Source organism: Astyanax mexicanus, unplaced genomic scaffold, assembly GCF_023375975.1.
Source record: "Astyanax mexicanus isolate ESR-SI-001 unplaced genomic scaffold, AstMex3_surface scaffold_39, whole genome shotgun sequence".
NCBI classification, from domain to species: Eukaryota; Metazoa; Chordata; class Actinopteri; order Characiformes; family Acestrorhamphidae; genus Astyanax; species Astyanax mexicanus.
This window is the reverse complement of record NW_026040049.1, coordinates 1,152,672-1,173,491: the sequence shown is the minus strand read 5'-3', so window position 1 is coordinate 1,173,491 and position 20,820 is coordinate 1,152,672. Positions and strand designations below refer to the sequence as shown.

Sequence of the window (20,820 nt, the reverse complement as noted above, 5' to 3'; positions counted from 1 at the left end):
TGCTCATGGAGATGATGTAGGAGAGAATCCTGAATTCAGTATTTAATAAAAGAGCACAAGCCCTGTTACAAAATTCCACCCCAAAAAACTAAATATTATAATGAAGATTCATTCTTATTATGAAGTTAATAAAGGAGAGGTGATACAGAATAAACAGCTTCTTTATATTTCACACCAACCGCACCGAAAACATAACGTTATGTTACGTTACGCTACTCTACATTAATAGTAAACCTGCGGGGAAGTACTGCTCCAGAACCAGGACTGAGAGCCTGTTTATACTCCAGATCACTACTGCACTATTGTCTTCTGTCTCTCGTATGTCTATTTGTGTCCTTGTTGTATTGTATATATACTAACCCCAGTAACATGATGATAAGTACCAATACAGTCTCCTTACCCTGATATACCTCACAGGTTCTAGGTAATAACCAGGTAAGTGTGAGGTACTAACCCCAGTAACATGATGATAAGTACCAATACTGTTCATTTTAATCAGTCTCTATTTATTTGACTGAGAAATCCCTAAAAATGAATTTAAGGTTTATAGAGTGGAATTCTTCACTAGGAAGACAGCACAGGAATGGAATACTTGGCCATATGTTTAAAGACATTAGAGCATGTTACAAGGTTTAAGGGTGAAAAAGTATACCATAAGAATAAAGTGTTGAATATGTGTATTTACCCCCTTTTTAAACATAATTTGTAGAATAAGGTCTTACATGTTAAATATATATATATATATATATATATATATATATATATATATATATATATATATATATTTAACTTATATATATAAATTAAAACTGCTTAAAAATCAGGGTTATTAAAACTACCAAATATTGATTTCTGAAATCTTAAAACATTATTATAGTTGTTTCTAAATTAATATTAACTGCTTTTGTTTGCATTATTTGAGATCTGAAAGCACTAAAGCATCTTTTTCATTATTTTGACCATTTCTCATTTTCTGCTCTAAATTACAATATTTTTATTTAGTATTTGGGAGAAATGTTGTCAGTAGTTTATAGAATAAAATAACAGTGTTCATTTTACTCAAACATGTACCTATACATATGTAGCAGATAGCCTGATATCTCATTTTGAAATCACAACTCTGTTCCCTTAAATCCATTTAAGGAATTCCAATGGAGAACATAGGGGAATCTCCCCAACCTTGAATGATAACACTTTAACGACTTTTACGACCATTTGCTGGAAACATCTGTCTCGCTAAAAGCATCTGAACAAAAGACCCATAAACTTTGGGGATTAACATGTCACCTGCTGACCCGCTATCTTCGGAGCACACCTCTTAAACAGTCACGCTAATTTACACACACACACACACGCAGTTTGACCCTTTAACTGGTCCAGGACCCGTGGACCATTTAACAAGACAATACTGCCACCCGCAGGAGAAGAAAGGAACTTTTCTTGGAGCACGAGGCTATGATCGAAAAATTACATATGTATATGCTTTTACAATAACTTAAATAACTGTTGGTTAATTCTAATATTGTGAGAAGCAGGGTATCAAGCAATGTGATGAAACACTTTCTAATCAAGAGAACAATTTTGAGGTTTACCTTCATTTTCTTCTACAGGTTCCAGGCTGAAGAATTATGTCTTGTTTGTCATTGGTTGAACTATTGCAACTAGTCAGCGTAATTTTAACCTTTGCTTTGGTTATATAGATACATTTTCCTGTTTAGTAAAGAACAAAGTATAAAAGTATAAAGGTATAGTGAATTTCTGATTTAAAGAGGTCTGAAATTATGTTAACCAGAGCAATGAGACCCGCATTCCTTAGTGGGGGAGAGGTGTGAATTACGACGGCCAGAGTTCTTATCTCTTCAAATACACAAGAGAGTCTGCCTTTTCAAAAAGGAAATTTAAGGCTGAAAAATGTTAAAACATTAAAAACAAAATGTGTTCTTAAGACGTGAATGAACATTAACTACAAAAAGAATACGGATGGCAACAAACTAGCAGTCTGGTTAAAATAATTACTTAAAAGCTATCAGGGCATGTTTCCACAATACTTTAATCAGGTTAATAACCAAATCTTGAATTAATAAGTTTAAAGTTCATAACGAGTTTCTTTCTTTCCTTTCTAAGAGTCCGATGCGTGGAAGTTAGTGTATTCCCTGGTCATGTGTTATATTTCTTTCCATTCTTACACCTCAAAATCAACTATGATTATCTAATTGTCTGGTTAGGATTTCAGTTCTGAGATGTTTATTCATATCACTAAAATGCTATGCAACAGTGGGTGAATGTGGGGAAATTGTGGGTTTTCTATGTCAAAGTATATTTTAAATAAGCAATTGTTTAATTTGATCATTTAAGAATGTTAAGGTTTAAGTTAATAAAGAAAAAAGGAGGAGTCGTCCAGGCAAGACTCCACCTACCTGGAGCTGATTGGGTTTTTAGAGATTATACTTGCAGTTAGGAAACCTATCACAAGTTAGGGCCAATACGTCACGAAGGGAATGTGTTTCCAATAAAGGGGGGTGTTAGATTATTCAGGAGTAGTTCGTGGTTCGCAGTTCGGAGTTCGTGCGCTTTTTAGGTTTAGTTAAGTTCAATTTTTTTTTTCTTAGAAGTAATTTTAACTTAGAGTTTTAGTTAGAATTTTGTACTCTCTCTTTTGTTTTACTTTCTCTTAGATTCAGCTTAGTGATTCTTAAGTTTTTTGAGTCATAGATCTTAGCTTGAGCTGCGCTTGCAGCGCATCCGCGCTGACCAACACAAGTCCAGCGATTATCAACAGAATTAGAGAATTAGGTGCTTCCAGCTATTGAACCACCTTAGCGCTACGGAGCTGCCTATAGTTCACCGCTCATCTTTAGCGTTATACATCGCTCGCCGTACCAGACCCAGACGCGAAGAGAATCCTGAAGCAATCAGCTGCCCGGAGCGAGGCTCCCGCTTGCCGTTGGAACCGAAGCCCTGCTTGCACCGTGAAGTCCACCTGAAGAACCCGCTTCGGCCACTTGGATCGAGCTACCCTTCCTGGCGGTCGACACCAACGGTTCCCTTCGCGGCAGAGACGACACCGGTTGCCCGAGGCCGGTCAACGCAAAGTGAGGCGCTGGTTAAATCTCTAATTCTCTGGTGGCGTTCTGTTGGTCTGGTTAGGTTGAGTCTTGCTAAGTTCTCAGTTATAGTCATTCCCGGTTGAGATGGTGGTGATCCCTGTCAGTTCCATAGTTCTAATGTAATCTAGTTTAACTCAATTAGCTTGGATTTAGAGCGTTTTTGCTTCTTCAGTAGTTAGTTCGTTTATAGCAGTATATAATCACATATAATCTTGTTTAATCTCCTAATATTCTTATAGTGGGTTTAGTTAGTCATTTTTAGGTTTATCTCCTAGTGGGTTATCATAATTACTTCCCCTTTGGTATATTAAGCTGGGTATTGATTTGTTTATTTTTATCTACTTATACATTTCGGTTGTTTGGGTTATTCATATATGCGATGAGAAGGTTTGGTTGTAAGACTGTTATCATCAGCGTGCTTGAATTTCACTCTCAAATTGTTGTTTGAATTATGCCCATTATCTAATTCTGCATATATCCATGTATTACTTTTATTCTAAATAAACATTACTTGATTTAGCCAATTCTTGACTTAAGTGTGTTCCTCCCGTGGTTCAAAGACTTTCTGAAACCGACAAGAACTCACCCTGAGGTTAAATATAAATTTTGTAGCTAGCCGCTACTGGCGCCCTATTAACCTTTAATATTAATATTAAAATTAATATTGATATCAGGTAAATAGTTCGGTATCCCTTGTAACCACTACATATTTGGCGCGGCCGACGCGGGGCCAACGTCACATCTCTGATCTACGGGAGAAAAGCACGGAGTTAAGAAACGTATTGGTGTGTTGTGTTTATTAAATATCTACCTTACGTTCCGCGTTAGTAAAACGCCAGCGGGCTGGCGAAAGCTAACCGGGTCACTCCTCTGTCTGTGTGCGCGCACATCTATATACATCTATATATATATCCAACTCCTTTATGTGTATGTGTTTTAAAGAGCATTGGTAATCACTTGTGAAACGCCTCATATTACTCGCCAAAGAGCTGATCAGTGTGAGCGCGTGTGTGTATTGTAGACGCCGCTGTGCGTCTGCTTTCATTATCACTGTTATTGGTGCTTTACATTTACCCGGGGTATCTAAACAGGCTCAGCCGACAACTATTATCACGTGAATTATATCAGCGCTATTTGTAAAGGCCTCAGCGAGGTTGCTGTAGCTGCGGATTTCCAGTGCAGTAAACCCGCTTCCCAGTTTAAACGGCCCGTGTGCGCGGATTTCCGCACCCCGGTCGTACTGGGACCCTCTCGTGTGCCCCGCGGCTTTGCAAACCGCGGCGTAACGCTATCCTTTTAGGTGGTAGAGAGGTTTACAGTCGCGAAAACGCGACGGGCGAGGATCACGCCCTCAGCGGAAGCCCCGCTTGACTCAGACTGTGTGAAGTAAATTCCTGCGTGCTGTGTTCCTCTCTGTGTCTCTGTGTTAAGGTCAGCAAGACCGTTGTGTTCCCCACAAAGCTTGAAAGCAACTGAGCTCTCAGGAGCTGAGGTTTGTCCTCCCACTCAAGGGGGCGGGACTCAGTTGTGTCACCGGTAGGCGGAGCCTTCCCCACCAGTGGCCTCTAGTCGCCATCTCGTGGTCAACTGTATCAGCTACATCTTGCCTCAAGGCTGTCTTACCTTTTCGTGCCTCTAGGGGTAAAGCTATATCTACACTGCCCTCTTCTGGTCGTTTGGGTGAATACTCAGGTTAAAGGGGGTTGCAGTTCATTTATACGCTATTTTGGGAAATTCTTGTAGTAAACTGTGTTTACGTGTGGTTGGTGTTGGTTTCATATGAGTTTTGGCATACCTTAATCGAGATACCCTCTTCCCCTGCTTTCTTTGCTTGGTTACTGTTATATTTTAAATGTTGTATCGTTCTAGTTATTAGTAATACTAGTAAGTGTCATTTCCATTCTTAATTACTAGTAAGTATATATTCAAATTAGAATTCACTTCAAATAGATACAGTTAGATAACTCAATTGTAATAATTCAATATTTTGTTCTATGTAGCCACCCTACTTCAAACATAGTGTCAACCCTCAAAGCTAACTTGCTTGTCAGCTGTTCTACTCACATTGCTTACATTAAATATAATCATTTGAGATAACCATAATATCCAGTATTTTAAACATTCAGGTTATAATCATTTGTTGCTATAAATACCTGTTACTTAGGTAATCCATAGTAGCCATTCATTATTTTGTTTTGTCAAGCATTTTATCCACTTCTTCTTGTTATTCTAAATACAGGCATATAATCCTTATCCTATTTGGCCATAAAAAAAAAATAAAAATAAAAATAAATTAATTAATTAATTAAATTAAATTAATTACTAATAGGTATTTGACAATTTTCATGCAAAACTATTAAAACTTATACCTATCCAAGGTCACCCAAATAAAATTGAAATAATAACTATCCATTGAAAAAAAAAAAAAAAAAAAACTACACTTTTGGGCTTATTAGATTCACTAGGGACTACGCATCAAGGTTTGTTACCCTAGCATCAATCTCTCCAATCTCAGCAGCAGTGCTAAGTCACCCATCCGGGACTGGCTTCCTCAGCGAGGCTGAGTCGGTGGACCAAGTAGAAGCCACTCTTCTTGATTTAGTAAGCTGCCGCATTCCAGACTATGCTGAAGGCGTGCAACAGGCAGATGATGCCCACCTTCAGAGTTTGATGACTAGCTGTGTGGACGACCACCTAACTAAATCCCTAAAAATAAAAGAACAAATAGACACCGTGTACAAAATGGCCCTCATACTCTGGAGACAACTCCAACTCTCACAAGAGAGAGAGCAACATGCTACTAACCACTGTACAGCTCTCCAGCAAACTAACCAAAAACTCAGGGACGAATTGGCGCAATGGCATAATACTGGTTCAGAGATACAATCCCAACAAGAAGCCCTTGAACATAAAGTAAAGTCACTGCAGGAAGAGGCCGCAACAGCCACAAAGCTTGCCATCCAGTCACGAGGTAAGCTGGAGGAAGCCCAGGAGCAGCAGACCGAACTCGAGGCTGAACTAACACAGGCTATGAGTGCTTTAAGATTAGCTCGTATAGAAAAAAGGGATGCAGAAACGCAGTTGGCAGAGTTCAAATTAGAACGGGATGAGACATATTCCCGGGGGCCAAAGGTAAGCCCAACAAAGGGTAGACCAGCGACCCCACATCTCTTTAAGACGGAGGTACATACTCCTACGCCCGTAACTTCCATGGGTTACCAGGGAGGAGCTGAAGCTCCTCGATCACCCATCAGAGTCAAACCGGAACCGGCTGGCCCCAAAAAGGTGAACCGGACCCTGTTTGGCTGGGACGAATCTGAACACACCCGACGACCGCAAACAAATGCAGATATGGCCAGGCCCATAACGCCCTCAGATAGAGATTTGGATAAAGTTGCCCGCAATATCAGCCGGTTTGAACCTAAGCCTGGCTGTCCTAATGATATCCACCTTTATCTAAATGACATTGATTACTATCTACGGCGCTTCCCTCTGGCCACCATAGACGACAGAATCTATCTCATTAAAATAACATCCAACCGCGATGTTAGCAGTTTCATTGAACGCCAACCACCACACGTAAGGGGGAACTATAGGGCTCTCTGCCAAGCATTGGTGGCAGAATTCTCTAGCTTCTCAACCCAGTTAGGCCTCTCTGCTGCATTCGCGGTGAGGCAGAACAGGCAGGAGGGCCCCGAACAGTACTACTATCGCCTCAGGCGCGCTTACTTTGGCTTCAAGAATGAACCAGAGATGGAGGAGGACGAAAATTTCAAGGTCCTGTTTGTCCAGAACCTCCATCCTTCAACCAGCCACCATTTAGGTGTCTCGGCTTGTCCCCGCACCCTGACTAGTCGGCAGCTAAGAGATCTAGCTCTTAGAGGTTTTGCAAAAGTTCAGCAAAGTTTGGGTAAAAAAACCGACTCCGAGGTCCTTGCAGTAGCCAGTAACCCTTGTATGGAACTAGAGGGGAAGCACAGCTTCCAGGGAACAGATAAGACTCACGGGTCCAGACCCTATAGACAAGAACCAGCCCAAAGTCAGCAGGTCGATCCACAGCGACGCCGCTCACCTACTTATAAGGTGAATCGCGGCCAGGGCAGACCCCATCGAGGTCGAGCCTCCCACCATCAACGTGGTGGCAGGCCACACCATCATGGGAATAACAGGCACTCTGGACCAAACCAGACTGCAAAAAGCCCTAAGTCATCACTTGACAAAACCCTTAACGGCCTGGAGGCAGGGGATCTTGAGTTAATCCTGCAATGGGTTAACCAAATGCGCAAGGAGAAAAGGGGTAACCTCAACCAAGGGCGCAACATCCAGGAGCAGTCGAGCACTGCTCCCCATGAAAAAGACCCCAAACGAGCTACTTGGGAGCATGCCCAAGACACTGCACCTAGTGCAGTCCTAGTTGTGGAACTAGACACTGACCACTCTCTCAAGGAAGAAGACCCATTTCTAATTCGGGGGGAGCTTCCTTTCCGACAGTTCTTGGGCCATCTGAGCGAAAGGGGGGTGGCCAGAAAATTCTATCTTGCTACTACTTTGGAGGATGAATTTGTGCAAGATGCTCTTCTTGACACGGCATCAGACATCACACTGATGTCCATGTCCCTGTTTAACCGAGTGCGGGCATCCGCTCGGCAACGGAATAGGGAGATACAGCTGAGTAACTGTTCTCTCAATATCCAGCCCTACTCACACACGGGCATCACCATACATTCGATGGCCCTAATTCAACTTACGATTGGGCCCGTGACTGTTGTTCATCCAATTCATGTGTCTCCCTTGGAGTCCATCCCATTCCTCGCAGGAAAAGATCTTCTTAATCGGTTCGAGCCCCTTATCGACTTTCAAGGTCTTAAGATCTGGGCGCAGGTTCGGCAACCCCTTCCTGTTCTTCCCTCTCGTGAGGAGGAGATCCAGTGCTACCGTCTTTGTGGACATTTCCAACCATGCAAGGAACTGATCGACCCCGTGGTTCCTATGGAGATTGAGGAAGGGCCTACAGCCGCCGTTTCACAGTGTACAAATCCTTCTTGGCCTCCAAGCTCAGTCTTGGAACAACGTGACACCTTCTTGTGTACCATGGTCCCATCTGAAAATCTTGGGGAATATTGTCCCAGAGTGGAGAAGGGGGTCACATTGGACGACTTCCAGGTGGATGACGTGGTCATCGCCCTGTGGTCGGACAAATCCGCAGTCAGCCAAGACTTAGTAAACTCATTATCGGCAACCCATGCTAGCTTTCATTTCATTCAATCCCAGGGAGCTTTTCCGCTTGGGCCCGTTCCTCAACCCACCTTGCCGGCAGTCGGCACTTGTTCTTTGACCGTCCGTTGGAACAAGAAAGAGTTCACCCAGCTTTTTCTTGTGGTCCCAGACTTACCTCATTCCATCTATGTGGGCGGTGACGTGTTGGTCAGGTTGGATGTTCAGGTAGACACCATCAATAACATCCTTTGGTCCCTCACAGACACTCAGGCAGATGGCTCTTACCCTGAACCAGAGTATCTGCACTCGGGTCAGACCATACCTGAAGTTTGTCAGGTGGCAAACAACCAAGCCATCACCCTACCGGCAAATACCAAAAATATCGGCCTCTACCTGACCATCCTACCTGGACAACAACTATGTCACCCCCATGCACTGTTCCAACCCTCACATCGATTCTTTGATCTTGGTCTGACCGTGGAAGCCACACCTCTTGTGGAGTTACGTGCTAGGTCAGTGTACTTGTTCGTTCAAAATTGTACAACTCAGGACATAGTGATTCCCCAACTCACAGAACTGGGTTGGCTGGTTAGCACCAAATTTCATGACTTTGAACTGCGGCTTCCAGTCATCGGTCCGATTCCTCAGCAGTTGCTCCCAAAGCAAGAGTCCAAGACATTATACACCCGACCGTCTGGGGCAATTGCTATTTTTCCTGTCTTGGAGACCAATGAAGATGCGTTGTACCGCATTGATCTGACCCACAGGGACCAAATGGTCTTGGATACAGTCACTGTCCTTAGTCTCGATTCTGTCCCATCACCTGGCACTAACACAGTCCTGGTGAAGCAGAAGGAGGAGGCCGACAGTTTTCCTTCAACCCAAACAGAGTTTGAGAAGCAACTACAGCAAATGCTGTTAGATGCGGATGCATTGCAATCAGACGAAGAGCGTGTAAAGCTCAGAACAGTGCTGACTAAGTATCGCGCGTCTTTCTCTCAAGATTCTATGGATTGTGGATTGACCCACATCCATATGATTCGTATTCCGACGCATCCCGACGCTGCTCCTGCTTACGTTCGCCAATACAAGATTCCACTTGCATCATACGGGCCGGTGCAAGAGATCATAGATGATCTCTTAGACAAAGGAATAATCCGACCATGCAACAGCACCTACTCTGCGCCACTTTGGCCGGTGTTGAAGCCCAATGGCAAATGGCGTCTGACTATTGACTATCGCCGCCTAAATGACCAGGTCCCTCTTTCTAGATGGCCCATGACCCAATTGGAGCAAGAACTCCCTAGGGTCAGAGATGCCAAATATTTTTCAACCTTAGATGTGGCATCGGGGTTCTGGACCATTCCGGTCCATGTGGAAGACCAACACAAACTGGCATTCACATTCGCCGGCCGTCAATTTACATTCACCCGCTGCCCATTCGGATATTCCAATTCACCAGCTGAATTCAACATCTTTCTCAACAAAGCTTGTCCTGATGCAAGAGAACGAGGAACCTTGATTTATGTTGACGATGTTCTTATCCGGAACAATTCTCTCGATGCTCACTTGGAAGAGATTGATCATGTGCTAGATCAGCTCACAAAAGCAGGTGCGAAAATATCCCTAGCCAAATGTCAGTGGTGCAAAACTAAGGTCAACTATGTGGGCCTTTTGGTCGGTCCAGATGGTGTTCTCCCGCAACCATGTCGTGCCCAAGGCATCGTGGATATCGCGGAACCAAAAACCATCCACGCCCTTCGCAGCTTCTTGGGGGTATGCAACTACTCCCGCCAGTTCATTGAAAACTTTGCGGAACTGGCCAAGCCACTGTACCAGCTGTTAAAGCAGGATGTACCTTTCATTTGGGGTGAGGCCCAGGCACAAGCCATGCAAACCCTCAAAGACAAACTGGCATCGGCACCCTGTTTAACCTATCCGGACCACAGCAGAGAATTCTACCTTCAAGTTGGGTTTTCAGAGCACTGTGTGAGTGCTGGTCTATACCAGGTACACGATCGAGACAAGAGAGTGGTGGCTTATGCAAGCAAAGCTTTGATGGCTCCGGAACTCAAATACTCTGACTGTGAGAAAGCACTTCTGGCCACGGTCTGGGCAGTGAAACACTTCTCCAACTACCTTGGGGGACAAAAGATCATTGTAGAAACGAACCACCAGCCAGTGGTCTTTCTCAACAGTCAGCGCATTCGAGAAGGTGTGGTCACCAACGCACGAGTCGCCTCCTGGTTAATGGCCCTACAAAGTTTTGAGGTTGAGGTGCGCTATGCGCAAAACTCGAGATTACCTCTAGGCACTGATCTGGCGGCATGTCAGCGGTGCGAAACTGACATACCGGCCACATCAGGGCCCATTCCCAATCTCGCCTCCCAAAAACCCACAAACCATCGTTACTTTGACCCCAAGGAGTGTGAAAACATTCCCACGGTCTACGTAGATGGATGCTCTTTCCGACATGACCAAGAAGGCCTCAAAGCTGGTGCAGGAATCGTCTGGCTTGATGACAATCCTTACGAACCACAACAGTTCAAACTAGGATCACAAACTTCTCAGTATGCCGAAATCGCTGCCATACTCATCACAATTCAACTTGCTATCGACCAGGGGGTAAAAACCCTGGTAATCTGTACAGATTCCAACTACGCACGTCTAAGTTTCAAATGTCACTTGCCAATCTGGAAAACCAAAGGTTTTCTCACATCTGGCAGGAAAGCAGTCAAACACACAGAGCTGTTCACAGCCGCGGACTACCTGGTAGTTCGGCATGACATGCTTGTCTACTGGAAAAAGGTGAGGGGACACTCACGTGTCCCAGGGACAGACAAGACATACAATGATCAAGCTGATTCACTGGCCAAAAGAGGTGCCTTGGAAGGAGTTTCATGGGTCTTTGACCCGTTGAAATACCCAACCCAACCCAACCCCACTGTTTTAGCCGTGACTAGAGCACAAGCTAAACAAACCTCAACAACAGAAATCCCACCCTGCGCTGCGGTCTCCATTGATCCAGAAATCACAGATGCTGATTTGATCACGCTACAAGACGCAGACCCCGACATCAAATCTATTAAGGCTTTCTTACTTGATCCCACCAACAATCCCATAACCAGCCAAATGCTGGAGGCATCAATTCCGCTTAAACAACTCTTGGACAACCGTGCATTCTTGAAGGTGGTCAAGGGCTTGCTTGTTCATGTCACTGAGACCCACACTTCTCCTGCGTTCGTGGTGCCTCCGTGCCACAGGGGGGTAATGTTGGGGCACGCCCATGACTCTCCATCAGCAGGTCACAAAGGGATCAAGGAAACCTATAGGACACTCAAACAGGTGGCCTTTTGGCCACGAATGCGGGAGCATGTAGCTAGTTACATTAAAGGATGCTTGGTGTGCTGCCAGTTCCAGCCGGCGAATCCTCTGCACAGGGCTCCCTTACAGAGAAAGGGGTTAACCTTCCCGTGGTCGGATCTGCAAATGGATTGGGTGGGCCCGCTCACAAAGTCTGCTCGAGGGAACAAATATTTCCTCACAGTCACATGTGCATTCACCAAGTGGGTGGAGTGTCTTCCAGCCGCCAATGACACCGCTATAACCACAGCGTGTCTCCTGGTTAATCATATCTTCACCCGGTTTGGTCTTCCTTGTAGGGTTGACTCAGATCGAGGTACTCATTTCACGGCAGAAGTCATGCAACAAATGTGGCACGTCCTCGGTGTAAAAGCCAAGTTGCACGTGAGCTACCACCCCCAGTCCTCTGGTCAGGTCGAACGGGCTAACCGCACAGTGGTCAGCATCCTCAAGAAATTTGTGGCCACGCATCACCGCGACTGGGATGTGAAATTGCCATTGGTACTCATGGCCATTAGGGCAACTCCTCACGATTCCACCGGCGTCTCTCCATTCGAGGTGATGACAGGCAGACAGATGACACTTCCGCTACATCTGTTATATCAGCCAGGTGGAACAGATACCTCAGTTGCCTACACAACACAGCAGTACATAGACGATTTGCAGAAACACCTAAAATCCACTTTTGCTTTTGCCCAACAGCACATGGCACGAAGTGCCCAGGGTCGGAAGGCCTACTATGATCAGAAGGCGTCCTATGACGAGCTTCAGGTGGGAGATAAGGTGTGGTACTACATTTTCGCTCAACCTGTCGAGAAACCCCAATCGAATACGGGTAGGCTGGCTCGCAAACTCATGCCTCGCTGGACTGGACCCCACACAATCACGGACAAATTGTCCCCGGTGGTGTACCAGATCCAGATCAGCCAAGGTTCTAAGGAGCCAACCCGCAAGTGGGTACACCGCAACCAAATTAAGCCACACCAAAGCCCTATGGGACAAGTCGGGGCCGCCAATGCCTTGATTAGAGTCTAATCAGGTGGACAAAACCCCTGCTAGACCCCTAGGTGTTTAGCAACTCCTAGCTGTACAACTGGCAACTAAACTAATAACTTCATTTTTAAAATTTAGGAATACATTGATCTTTGATCCATATACAGTAGTCTGTTGTTTGCAATTTCAACCCAAGTACCATTACACATCTGCCGATCAAGCCAGCCAACAGAACCATCATTTTGTGCCTGGGAATAGGATATCACTGATTGTTAGCCACTTATCTGTTAGATTCTACTTCATTGGTGGTTCACACTAGTACACCCAGGTTAATCATGTACATTTGTCTCGTTAGGAAGATGAGGACTCTCCTGCTCCTGACGCTCGTGCTGGGGACGATCGTCGCGGCCCCTGATGTGATCTCCCCCGGACCTACCTCAGGAGTAGTTCTTAGGGATAATTCGGGACTACTAATCACAAACTGCCGGTTACATACCCAAAGGGTGTTTGTACGACTGAACCCGGAGGAAGTATGTAAAAAGAACTTCCCTGATTGGTCCCGCCAAGTGGGGTGGGCTGGGCATTGGTGGGTACGAGAGGCAGTAAGCCATGCCGAACGAGACACCACCCACATGCTACAACAGCTGCAAAAATTTGCGGTCACACAGTCTGAACTGAATGGGGCTCAAAAGAGATCCAAACGGTTTCTTGCAGGTTTATTAACTGCTGCCGCCGCTGTAGGCTCACTCCTTGGCGTCGGCACATCCGCTGTTAATGCCGTGGGCCTAGCCACGGTCCGCCGTAATGTAGGGGAACTACAGGCAGAACTACCACACATCAAGGACCAAATAGACACCCAACAGAGACAGCTACAGGCAATTGGACAAACTTTACAGGGTACCATTGTGGTCCTCAATACCCACACGGTAGCTTTAAACAAAACTCTGCAAACGATCACCTCCCTGACCCGGGCAATCCAGACAGATATGGCTCACATCCAAGTGATTAACATGCTTTTGAATGACATGCTACAGGAAGTGGGATCCTCAGTAGACAGTCTAGCTATGGGCAAGATACCAGCTTATCTGGTGCCTTTAACCCTGGTACAGGAAATCCTCAGTCGGGCTACCCGAGAGGAAGTTACTGATCTCCAAGCACATTTAGCCTATACACTCGGAAGTGCAGTACCTCTTTATGTCAATCCAGAAAATAGAGAAGTAGCTTTTCTGGTCAACTTACCTATAATAGCTGCGGAAAACATTTATCGCTTAAAAGAAGTGGTAAATGTTGGGTTTTGGCAAAAAGAAGCACACATCAAAATTCAGACTCCGACCTTGGTAGCTTACCAAGACATCAATCCTGGACTTTATCTGGCCCCAAATTTGCGCATGTGTACCCTGTCCAAGGATATACACTATCTCTGTCCCAGTAAACCGTTCACTCGAGAGGGTGCCGGCAATCTTTGTGGCCTTAAGCCCATGCTCACTAAGGACCAGTGTCCTGCCACTGTCACTCATAGGTACCAACAGGTCGAGACTCAGGTTGAAATCGTAGGGAGCCGGTGGTTGGTAAATACTGCGGCACGGGAAGCGGTGTTGTCCTATGACCAGCATGATATCGATGAACGTATTCCCCTTCCGGAACAAACATTTTGGGTAGACGTACCACCTGGGGCTACTCTGCATGTTGGGGAATGGTCCCTGTACCACTTAGTACCTGATCAATATGAGAGTGAAATTGAGGTGTCTGATTTCTTTACTACCCACTCCTTAGAACTCAGCCCTGACACCCTTGGTCGGATACAGTATGAGGGTCCCCAGTCTATCGATTTGACCCCCATCAATAATGTCTTAAAAGAGATCGAGGCACGTCCCACATGGACAGTCCAACCTGTAAGATACTCCTGGTCATTGCCCGATACCTTGTTAGCTGCGCTGGTATGTCTGGGTTATGTAGCAACCTTTGGTATAACGTGTTTTTATCGTAGGAAGACTGTGAAGCTACAGAGACAGATGGATTCATGGTCGGGTAAGGTGGTTAGATTTGTGAGACGTAGAAGGGGGGGTCAAGAAGTGTCAGTGGAAACTCAGGAGGACGCAACTGATGAACCTATGCAGGCAGCTGCAGTAAGGGAAGTGGTTTAGCTCTGGTTTGGATAACGCTAATGCAGCCTGTTGTGTACTGACCAGCAAATGCCACCAGTAAGAATTGAGATACCCAGTAACCTCTTTTGTCCACAGCTATCTACGTCATCTCATCGGCTGATAACCTGGATCTCTGCTGATTATCACCCGATGGGGGGGGATATGTAGCAGATAGCCTGATATCTCATTTTGAAATCACAACTCTGTTCCCTTAAATCCATTTAAGGAATTCCAATGGAGAACATAGGGGAATCTCCCCAACCTTGAATGATAACACTTTAACGACTTTTACGACCATTTGCTGGAAACATCTGTCTCGCTAAAAGCATCTGAACAAAAGACCCATAAACTTTGGGGATTAACATGTCACCTGCTGACCCGCTATCTTCGGAGCACACCTCTTAAACAGTCACGCTAATTTACACACACACACACACGCAGTTTGACCCTTTAACTGGTCAAGGACCCGTGGACCATTTAACAAGACAATACTGCCACCCGCAGGAGAAGAAAGGAACTTTTCTTGGAGCACGAGGCTATGATCGAAAAATTACATATGTATATGCTTTTACAATAACTTAAATAACTGTTGGTTAATTCTAATATTGTGAGAAGCAGGGTATCAAGCAATGTGATGAAACACTTTCTAATCAAGAGAACAATTTTGAGGTTTACCTTCATTTTCTTCTACAGGTTCCAGGCTGAAGAATTATGTCTTGTTTGTCATTGGTTGAACTATTGCAACTAGTCAGCGTAATTTTAACCTTTGCTTTGGTTATATAGATACATTTTCCTGTTTAGTAAAGAACAAAGTATAAAAGTATAAAGGTATAGTGAATTTCTGATTTAAAGAGGTCTGAAATTATGTTAACCAGAGCAATGAGACCCGCATTCCTTAGTGGGGGAGAGGTGTGAATTACGACGGCCAGAGTTCTTATCTCTTCAAATACACAAGAGAGTCTGCCTTTTCAAAAAGGAAATTTAAGGCTGAAAAATGTTAAAACATTAAAAACAAAATGTGTTCTTAAGACGTGAATGAACATTAACTACAAAAAGAATACGGATGGCAACAAACTAGCAGTCTGGTTAAAATAATTACTTAAAAGCTATCAGGGCATGTTTCCACAATACTTTAATCAGGTTAATAACCAAATCTTGAATTAATAAGTTTAAAGTTCATAACGAGTTTCTTTCTTTCCTTTCTAAGAGTCCGATGCGTGGAAGTTAGTGTATTCCCTGGTCATGTGTTATATTTCTTTCCATTCTTACACCTCAAAATCAACTATGATTATCTAATTGTCTGGTTAGGATTTCAGTTCTGAGATGTTTATTCATATCACTAAAATGCTATGCAACAGTGGGTGAATGTGGGGAAATTGTGGGTTTTCTATGTCAAAGTATATTTTAAATAAGCAATTGTTTAATCTGATCATTTAAGAATGTTAAGGTTTAAGTTAATAAAAGAAAAAAAAGGGGGAGTCGTCCAGGCAAGACTCCACCTACCTGGAGCTGATTGGGTTTTTAGAGATTATACTTGCAGTTAGGAAACCTATCACAAGTTAGGGCCAATACGTCACGAAGGGAATGTGTTTCCAATAAAGGGGGGTGTTAGATTATTCAGGAGTAGTTCGTGGTTCGCAGTTCGGAGTTCGTGCGCTTTTTAGGTTTAGTTAAGTTCAATTTTTTTTTTCTTAGAAGTAATTTTAACTTAGAGTTTTAGTTAGAATTTTGTACTCTCTCTTTTGTTTTACTTTCTCTTAGATTCAGCTTAGTGATTCTTAAGTTTTTTGAGTCATAGATCTTAGCTTGAGCTGCGCTTGCAGCGCATCCGCGCTGACCAACACAAGTCCAGCGATTATCAACAGAATTAGAGAATTAGGTGCTTCCAGCTATTGAACCACCTTAGCGCTACGGAGCTGCCTATAGTTCACCGCTCATCTTTAGCGTTATACATCGCTCGCCGTACCAGACCCAGACGCGAAGAGAATCCTGAAGCAATCAGCTGCCCGGAGCGAGGCTCCCGCTTGCCGTTGGAACCGAAGCCCTGCTTGCACCGTGAAGTCCACCTGAAGAACCCGCTTCGGCCACTTGGATCGAGCTACCCTTCCTGGCGGTCGACACCAACGGTTCCCTTCGCGGCAGAGACGACACCGGTTGCCCGAGGCCGGTCAACGCAAAGTGAGGCGCTGGTTAAATCTCTAATTCTCTGGTGGCGTTCTGTTGGTCTGGTTAGGTTGAGTCTTGCTAAGTTCTCAGTTATAGTCATTCCCGGTTGAGATGGTGGTGATCCCTGTCAGTTCCATAGTTCTAATGTAATCTAGTTTAACTCAATTAGCTTGGATTTAGAGCGTTTTTGCTTCTTCAGTAGTTAGTTCGTTTATAGCAGTATATAATCACATATAATCTTGTTTAATCTCCTAATATTCTTATAGTGGGTTTAGTTAGTCATTTTTAGGTTTATCTCCTAGTGGGTTATCATAATTACTTCCCCTTTGGTATATTAAGCTGGGTATTGATTTGTTTATTTTTATCTACTTATACATTTCGGTTGTTTGGGTTATTCATATATGCGATGAGAAGGTTTGGTTGTAAGACTGTTATCATCAGCGTGCTTGAATTTCACTCTCAAATTGTTGTTTGAATTATGCCCATTATCTAATTCTGCATATATCCATGTATTACTTTTATTCTAAATAAACATTACTTGATTTAGCCAATTCTTGACTTAAGTGTGTTCCTCCCGTGGTTCAAAGACTTTCTGAAACCGACAAGAACTCACCCTGAGGTTAAATATAAATTTTGTAGCTAGCCGCTACTGGCGCCCTATTAACCTTTAATATTAATATTAAAATTAATATTGATATCAGGTAAATAGTTCGGTATCCCTTGTAACCACTACACATAGTAAGATCAGAGGAATAGAAAATTTGAAGTGGCTTGGAAGGGTCAAGGGGGCGAAGGCAAGCTCCTGCCCGCAAGCTGCTTACCCCAATAAAAGCTGTCCTCAGCTTTCATTGTATATATATATAAGTTCAGTAATGCATGCTTGGTTGTGTCAAAAAAGAGATAAATAATAAACAGTAAACAGTTCTGTTTTGTTTTGAAGTTGTATGTTGTTCTTTTTGAAGTGCTTATTTGTTGAACTACATGGTAAGAACTGAGTAAAACCAGAGAAATAAGCTCTGCTCTCTTTTACAGTCCTTTTACTCCTTTATTAAGCAGAAAGTTCTGTTAGTTACACAGTGTTTTATATGGTACTTACAGAAAGTTGTGTCACATTTAAGTAGTTATTATATATATTTTAATATATATATATATATATATATATATATATATATATATATATATATATATATATATATAATAACTACTTAAATGTGACACAACTTTCTGTAAGTACCATGTAATATATATTCTTTTGGGTTTCTGAATGGGTTTTTGTATGTGAAACGTGAAACATCCAGTCCTGTAGGGGGAGCAGTGCCAGGGGGCGGGCGCTAGGCTGTGGCTTAGGTGAGCAACAGGAGATGGGTCTCAGATTCAGCTGAGAACTGGGAACACCGTGTCTTCTCTGTATCCAGGTGGGGAAATATGTGGAACTGTGCAAGTATAAATGTTTCCAAAGCACTATAAGAGGGATATTTGAGTGTATATGTTCGTTAAAAGGTTTTGCTGTGTAATATGAGCCGCTATGGTCTTGTGTGTTGGTGGACGCTCAGCATCGGGGAGCATTCACTCCCGCGGCCCGCTAGCCGCGCGCCTGGCCGGCGCTCTTGCCTCTGCCACTAGCATTAGCCACTGCCCCCGCTAACCGCGCGCCTTACCGGCTCCCCGCTGTTATTCCTCTCGCTCTTTCGGTCGCTAACTTCGCTCTATAACCGTGTTTAAGCCTGTAATTATCTCTCGTGTGTTCGCGCTCTAGTTTTAGCTATTTTCGCTCGGTAATTGTGCCCGTGTGTCGCTGTTTCTCAAAGTAGCTCGGGCTAATTTCGCGCCTTCATTCCTATTGTTTCTCTATACATTTACGCTAGCATTAGCAGTCGCTGTTAGTTAAATACATGTTTATTAAAAGTCAAGTCAATTTTATTCTCTTTTTAAGAGCCAGTTTGGCCTTGTTAAAGTAAATATAGAGCCTCTGCCAACCACAATAATGAGTTATTACAGCTAGATAAGCTACAGTTTAAGGTTTCTCTAAGTAATCATGTTTTTATACACTTTGTTCAAGTTTTATACTTTGGTCAATTCTATACACTCTATGCAGATACAAATATTAGAAACTCTGCTTAAAATGAGATTTAAAAGCACTAAGATGTAGTTAGTGTGCTCAGTAAAAGTTAAAGGTGTTTTTGGTAATGTAGTGTGTTAATATGAAAGAAGTTTGAGTATTGGTATATGTATGCATATGTAAATGTATTAATATAGAGTAGTATTTTTATATTCATATATATATATATATTTGTGTGTGTAGAAACAGTATTAAGAGGGTTTGCTGATTAAAAAGTAAAGGTAATATGTACTGTGATATACAGAGTTTTGTTAACTGAAAAAAAGTAAAAAAAGGATTCTCTGTGAATGTATGTAAAATGCAGATGAGATGCAATGTGTATGTGAAACTGCAAAAGAAAGAGAAAAGAGACCAAAGTAAAAGTGGTTTAGTTTGTGTTTGTTGTTAAATAAAGAGATTAAGCTGAGAACTCACTGGAAACACCGTCTCACTGTGTCTTCTCTGTATCCTGTATTCAGCTGATCTAGGCCCTGCTCACCCGGGGTCGCAAACTGTTATAGCCTAACCCACGCCTGGGGAGTGTAACAGTTAGTGTTTTTACATGGTACTTACAGTAGGATGTTCTACAGAGGGTTATTTGTTGAACTACACGGTAAGAACTGAGTAAAACCAGAGAAATAAGCTCTGCTTTCTTTTACAGTCCTTTTACTCCTTTATTAAGCAGAAAGTTCTGTTAGTTACACAGTGTTTTATATGGTACTTACAGTAGGATGTTCTACAGAGGGTTATTTGTTGAACTACACGCTAAGAACTGAGTAAAACCAGAAAAATAAGCTCTGCTTTCTTTTACAGTCCATTTACTCCTTTATTAAGCAGAAAGTTCTGTTAGTTACACAGTGTTTTATATGGTACTTACAGAAGGATGTTCTACAGAGGGTTATTTGTTGAACTAAATGGTAAGAACTCAGTAAAGAGAAATAAGCTATTTCTTCTCTGTTATCAGGTATTGATCTTTTATTTTTAAATCAAATAAATAGAGACTGATTAAAATGAACAGTATTGGTACTTATCATCATGTTACTGGGGTTAGTACCTCACACTTACCTGGTTATTACCTAGAACCTGCGAGATATTTCAGGGTAAGGAGACTGTATTGGTACTTATCATCATGTTACTGGGGTTAGTACCTCACACTTACCTGGTTATTACCTAGAACCTGCGAGATATTTCAGGGTAAGGAGACTGTATTGGTACTTATCATCATGTTACTGGGGTTAGTACCTCACACTTACCTGGTTATTACCTAGAACCTGTGAGACATTTCAGTGTAATTAAATTGAACTGTCCTTGTTCTTACCATCTTGTTAACCAACATAATTACCTAGTACTTTAGAGTTTGTACCACCCATGTACCTGTTTATTACCTAGTTCCATTTCAGTGTAATTAGGCAAGACTGTCCTGGTGCTTACCATCTTGTTACCCAAAATAATTACTTAGTACTTCCGAGTTTGTACCTCACTATTACCTGGTTAATACCTAGACATTTCAGTGTAATTAGGCAAGACTTTCCTGGTACTTACCATCTCGTTACCCAAAATAATTACTTAGTACTTCCGAGTTTGTACCTCACTATTACCTGGTTAATACCTAGATATTTCAGTGTAATTAGGCAAGACTTTCCTGGTACTTACCATCTTGTTACCAAAAATAATTACTTAGTACTTCCGAGTTTGTACCTCACTATTACCTGGTTAATACCTAGACATTTCA

At 43.0% G+C, this 20,820-nt stretch overlaps 1 protein-coding gene across 1 annotated transcript; it reads left to right on the top strand.

The window, feature by feature from the left end:
• The first annotated feature begins 2,415 nt into the window (after positions 1 to 2,415).
• On the top strand, positions 2,416 to 15,061 carry LOC125794094 (uncharacterized). Its single transcript, XM_049473564.1, has 2 exons — positions 2,416 to 3,092; positions 13,036 to 15,061. The coding sequence occupies exon 2, from the start codon at positions 13,040 to 13,042 to the stop codon at positions 14,822 to 14,824; it is 1,785 nt and encodes a 594-aa protein (XP_049329521.1). The 5' UTR covers positions 2,416 to 3,092; positions 13,036 to 13,039; the 3' UTR covers positions 14,825 to 15,061.
• Positions 15,062 to 20,820: the final 5,759 nt, after the last annotated feature.

Coding starts and splice junctions, on each gene's coding strand:
- LOC125794094 (XM_049473564.1), top strand. CDS start 13,040: ATGAGGACTCTCCTGCTCCTGACGCTCGTGCTGGGGACGATCGTCGCG.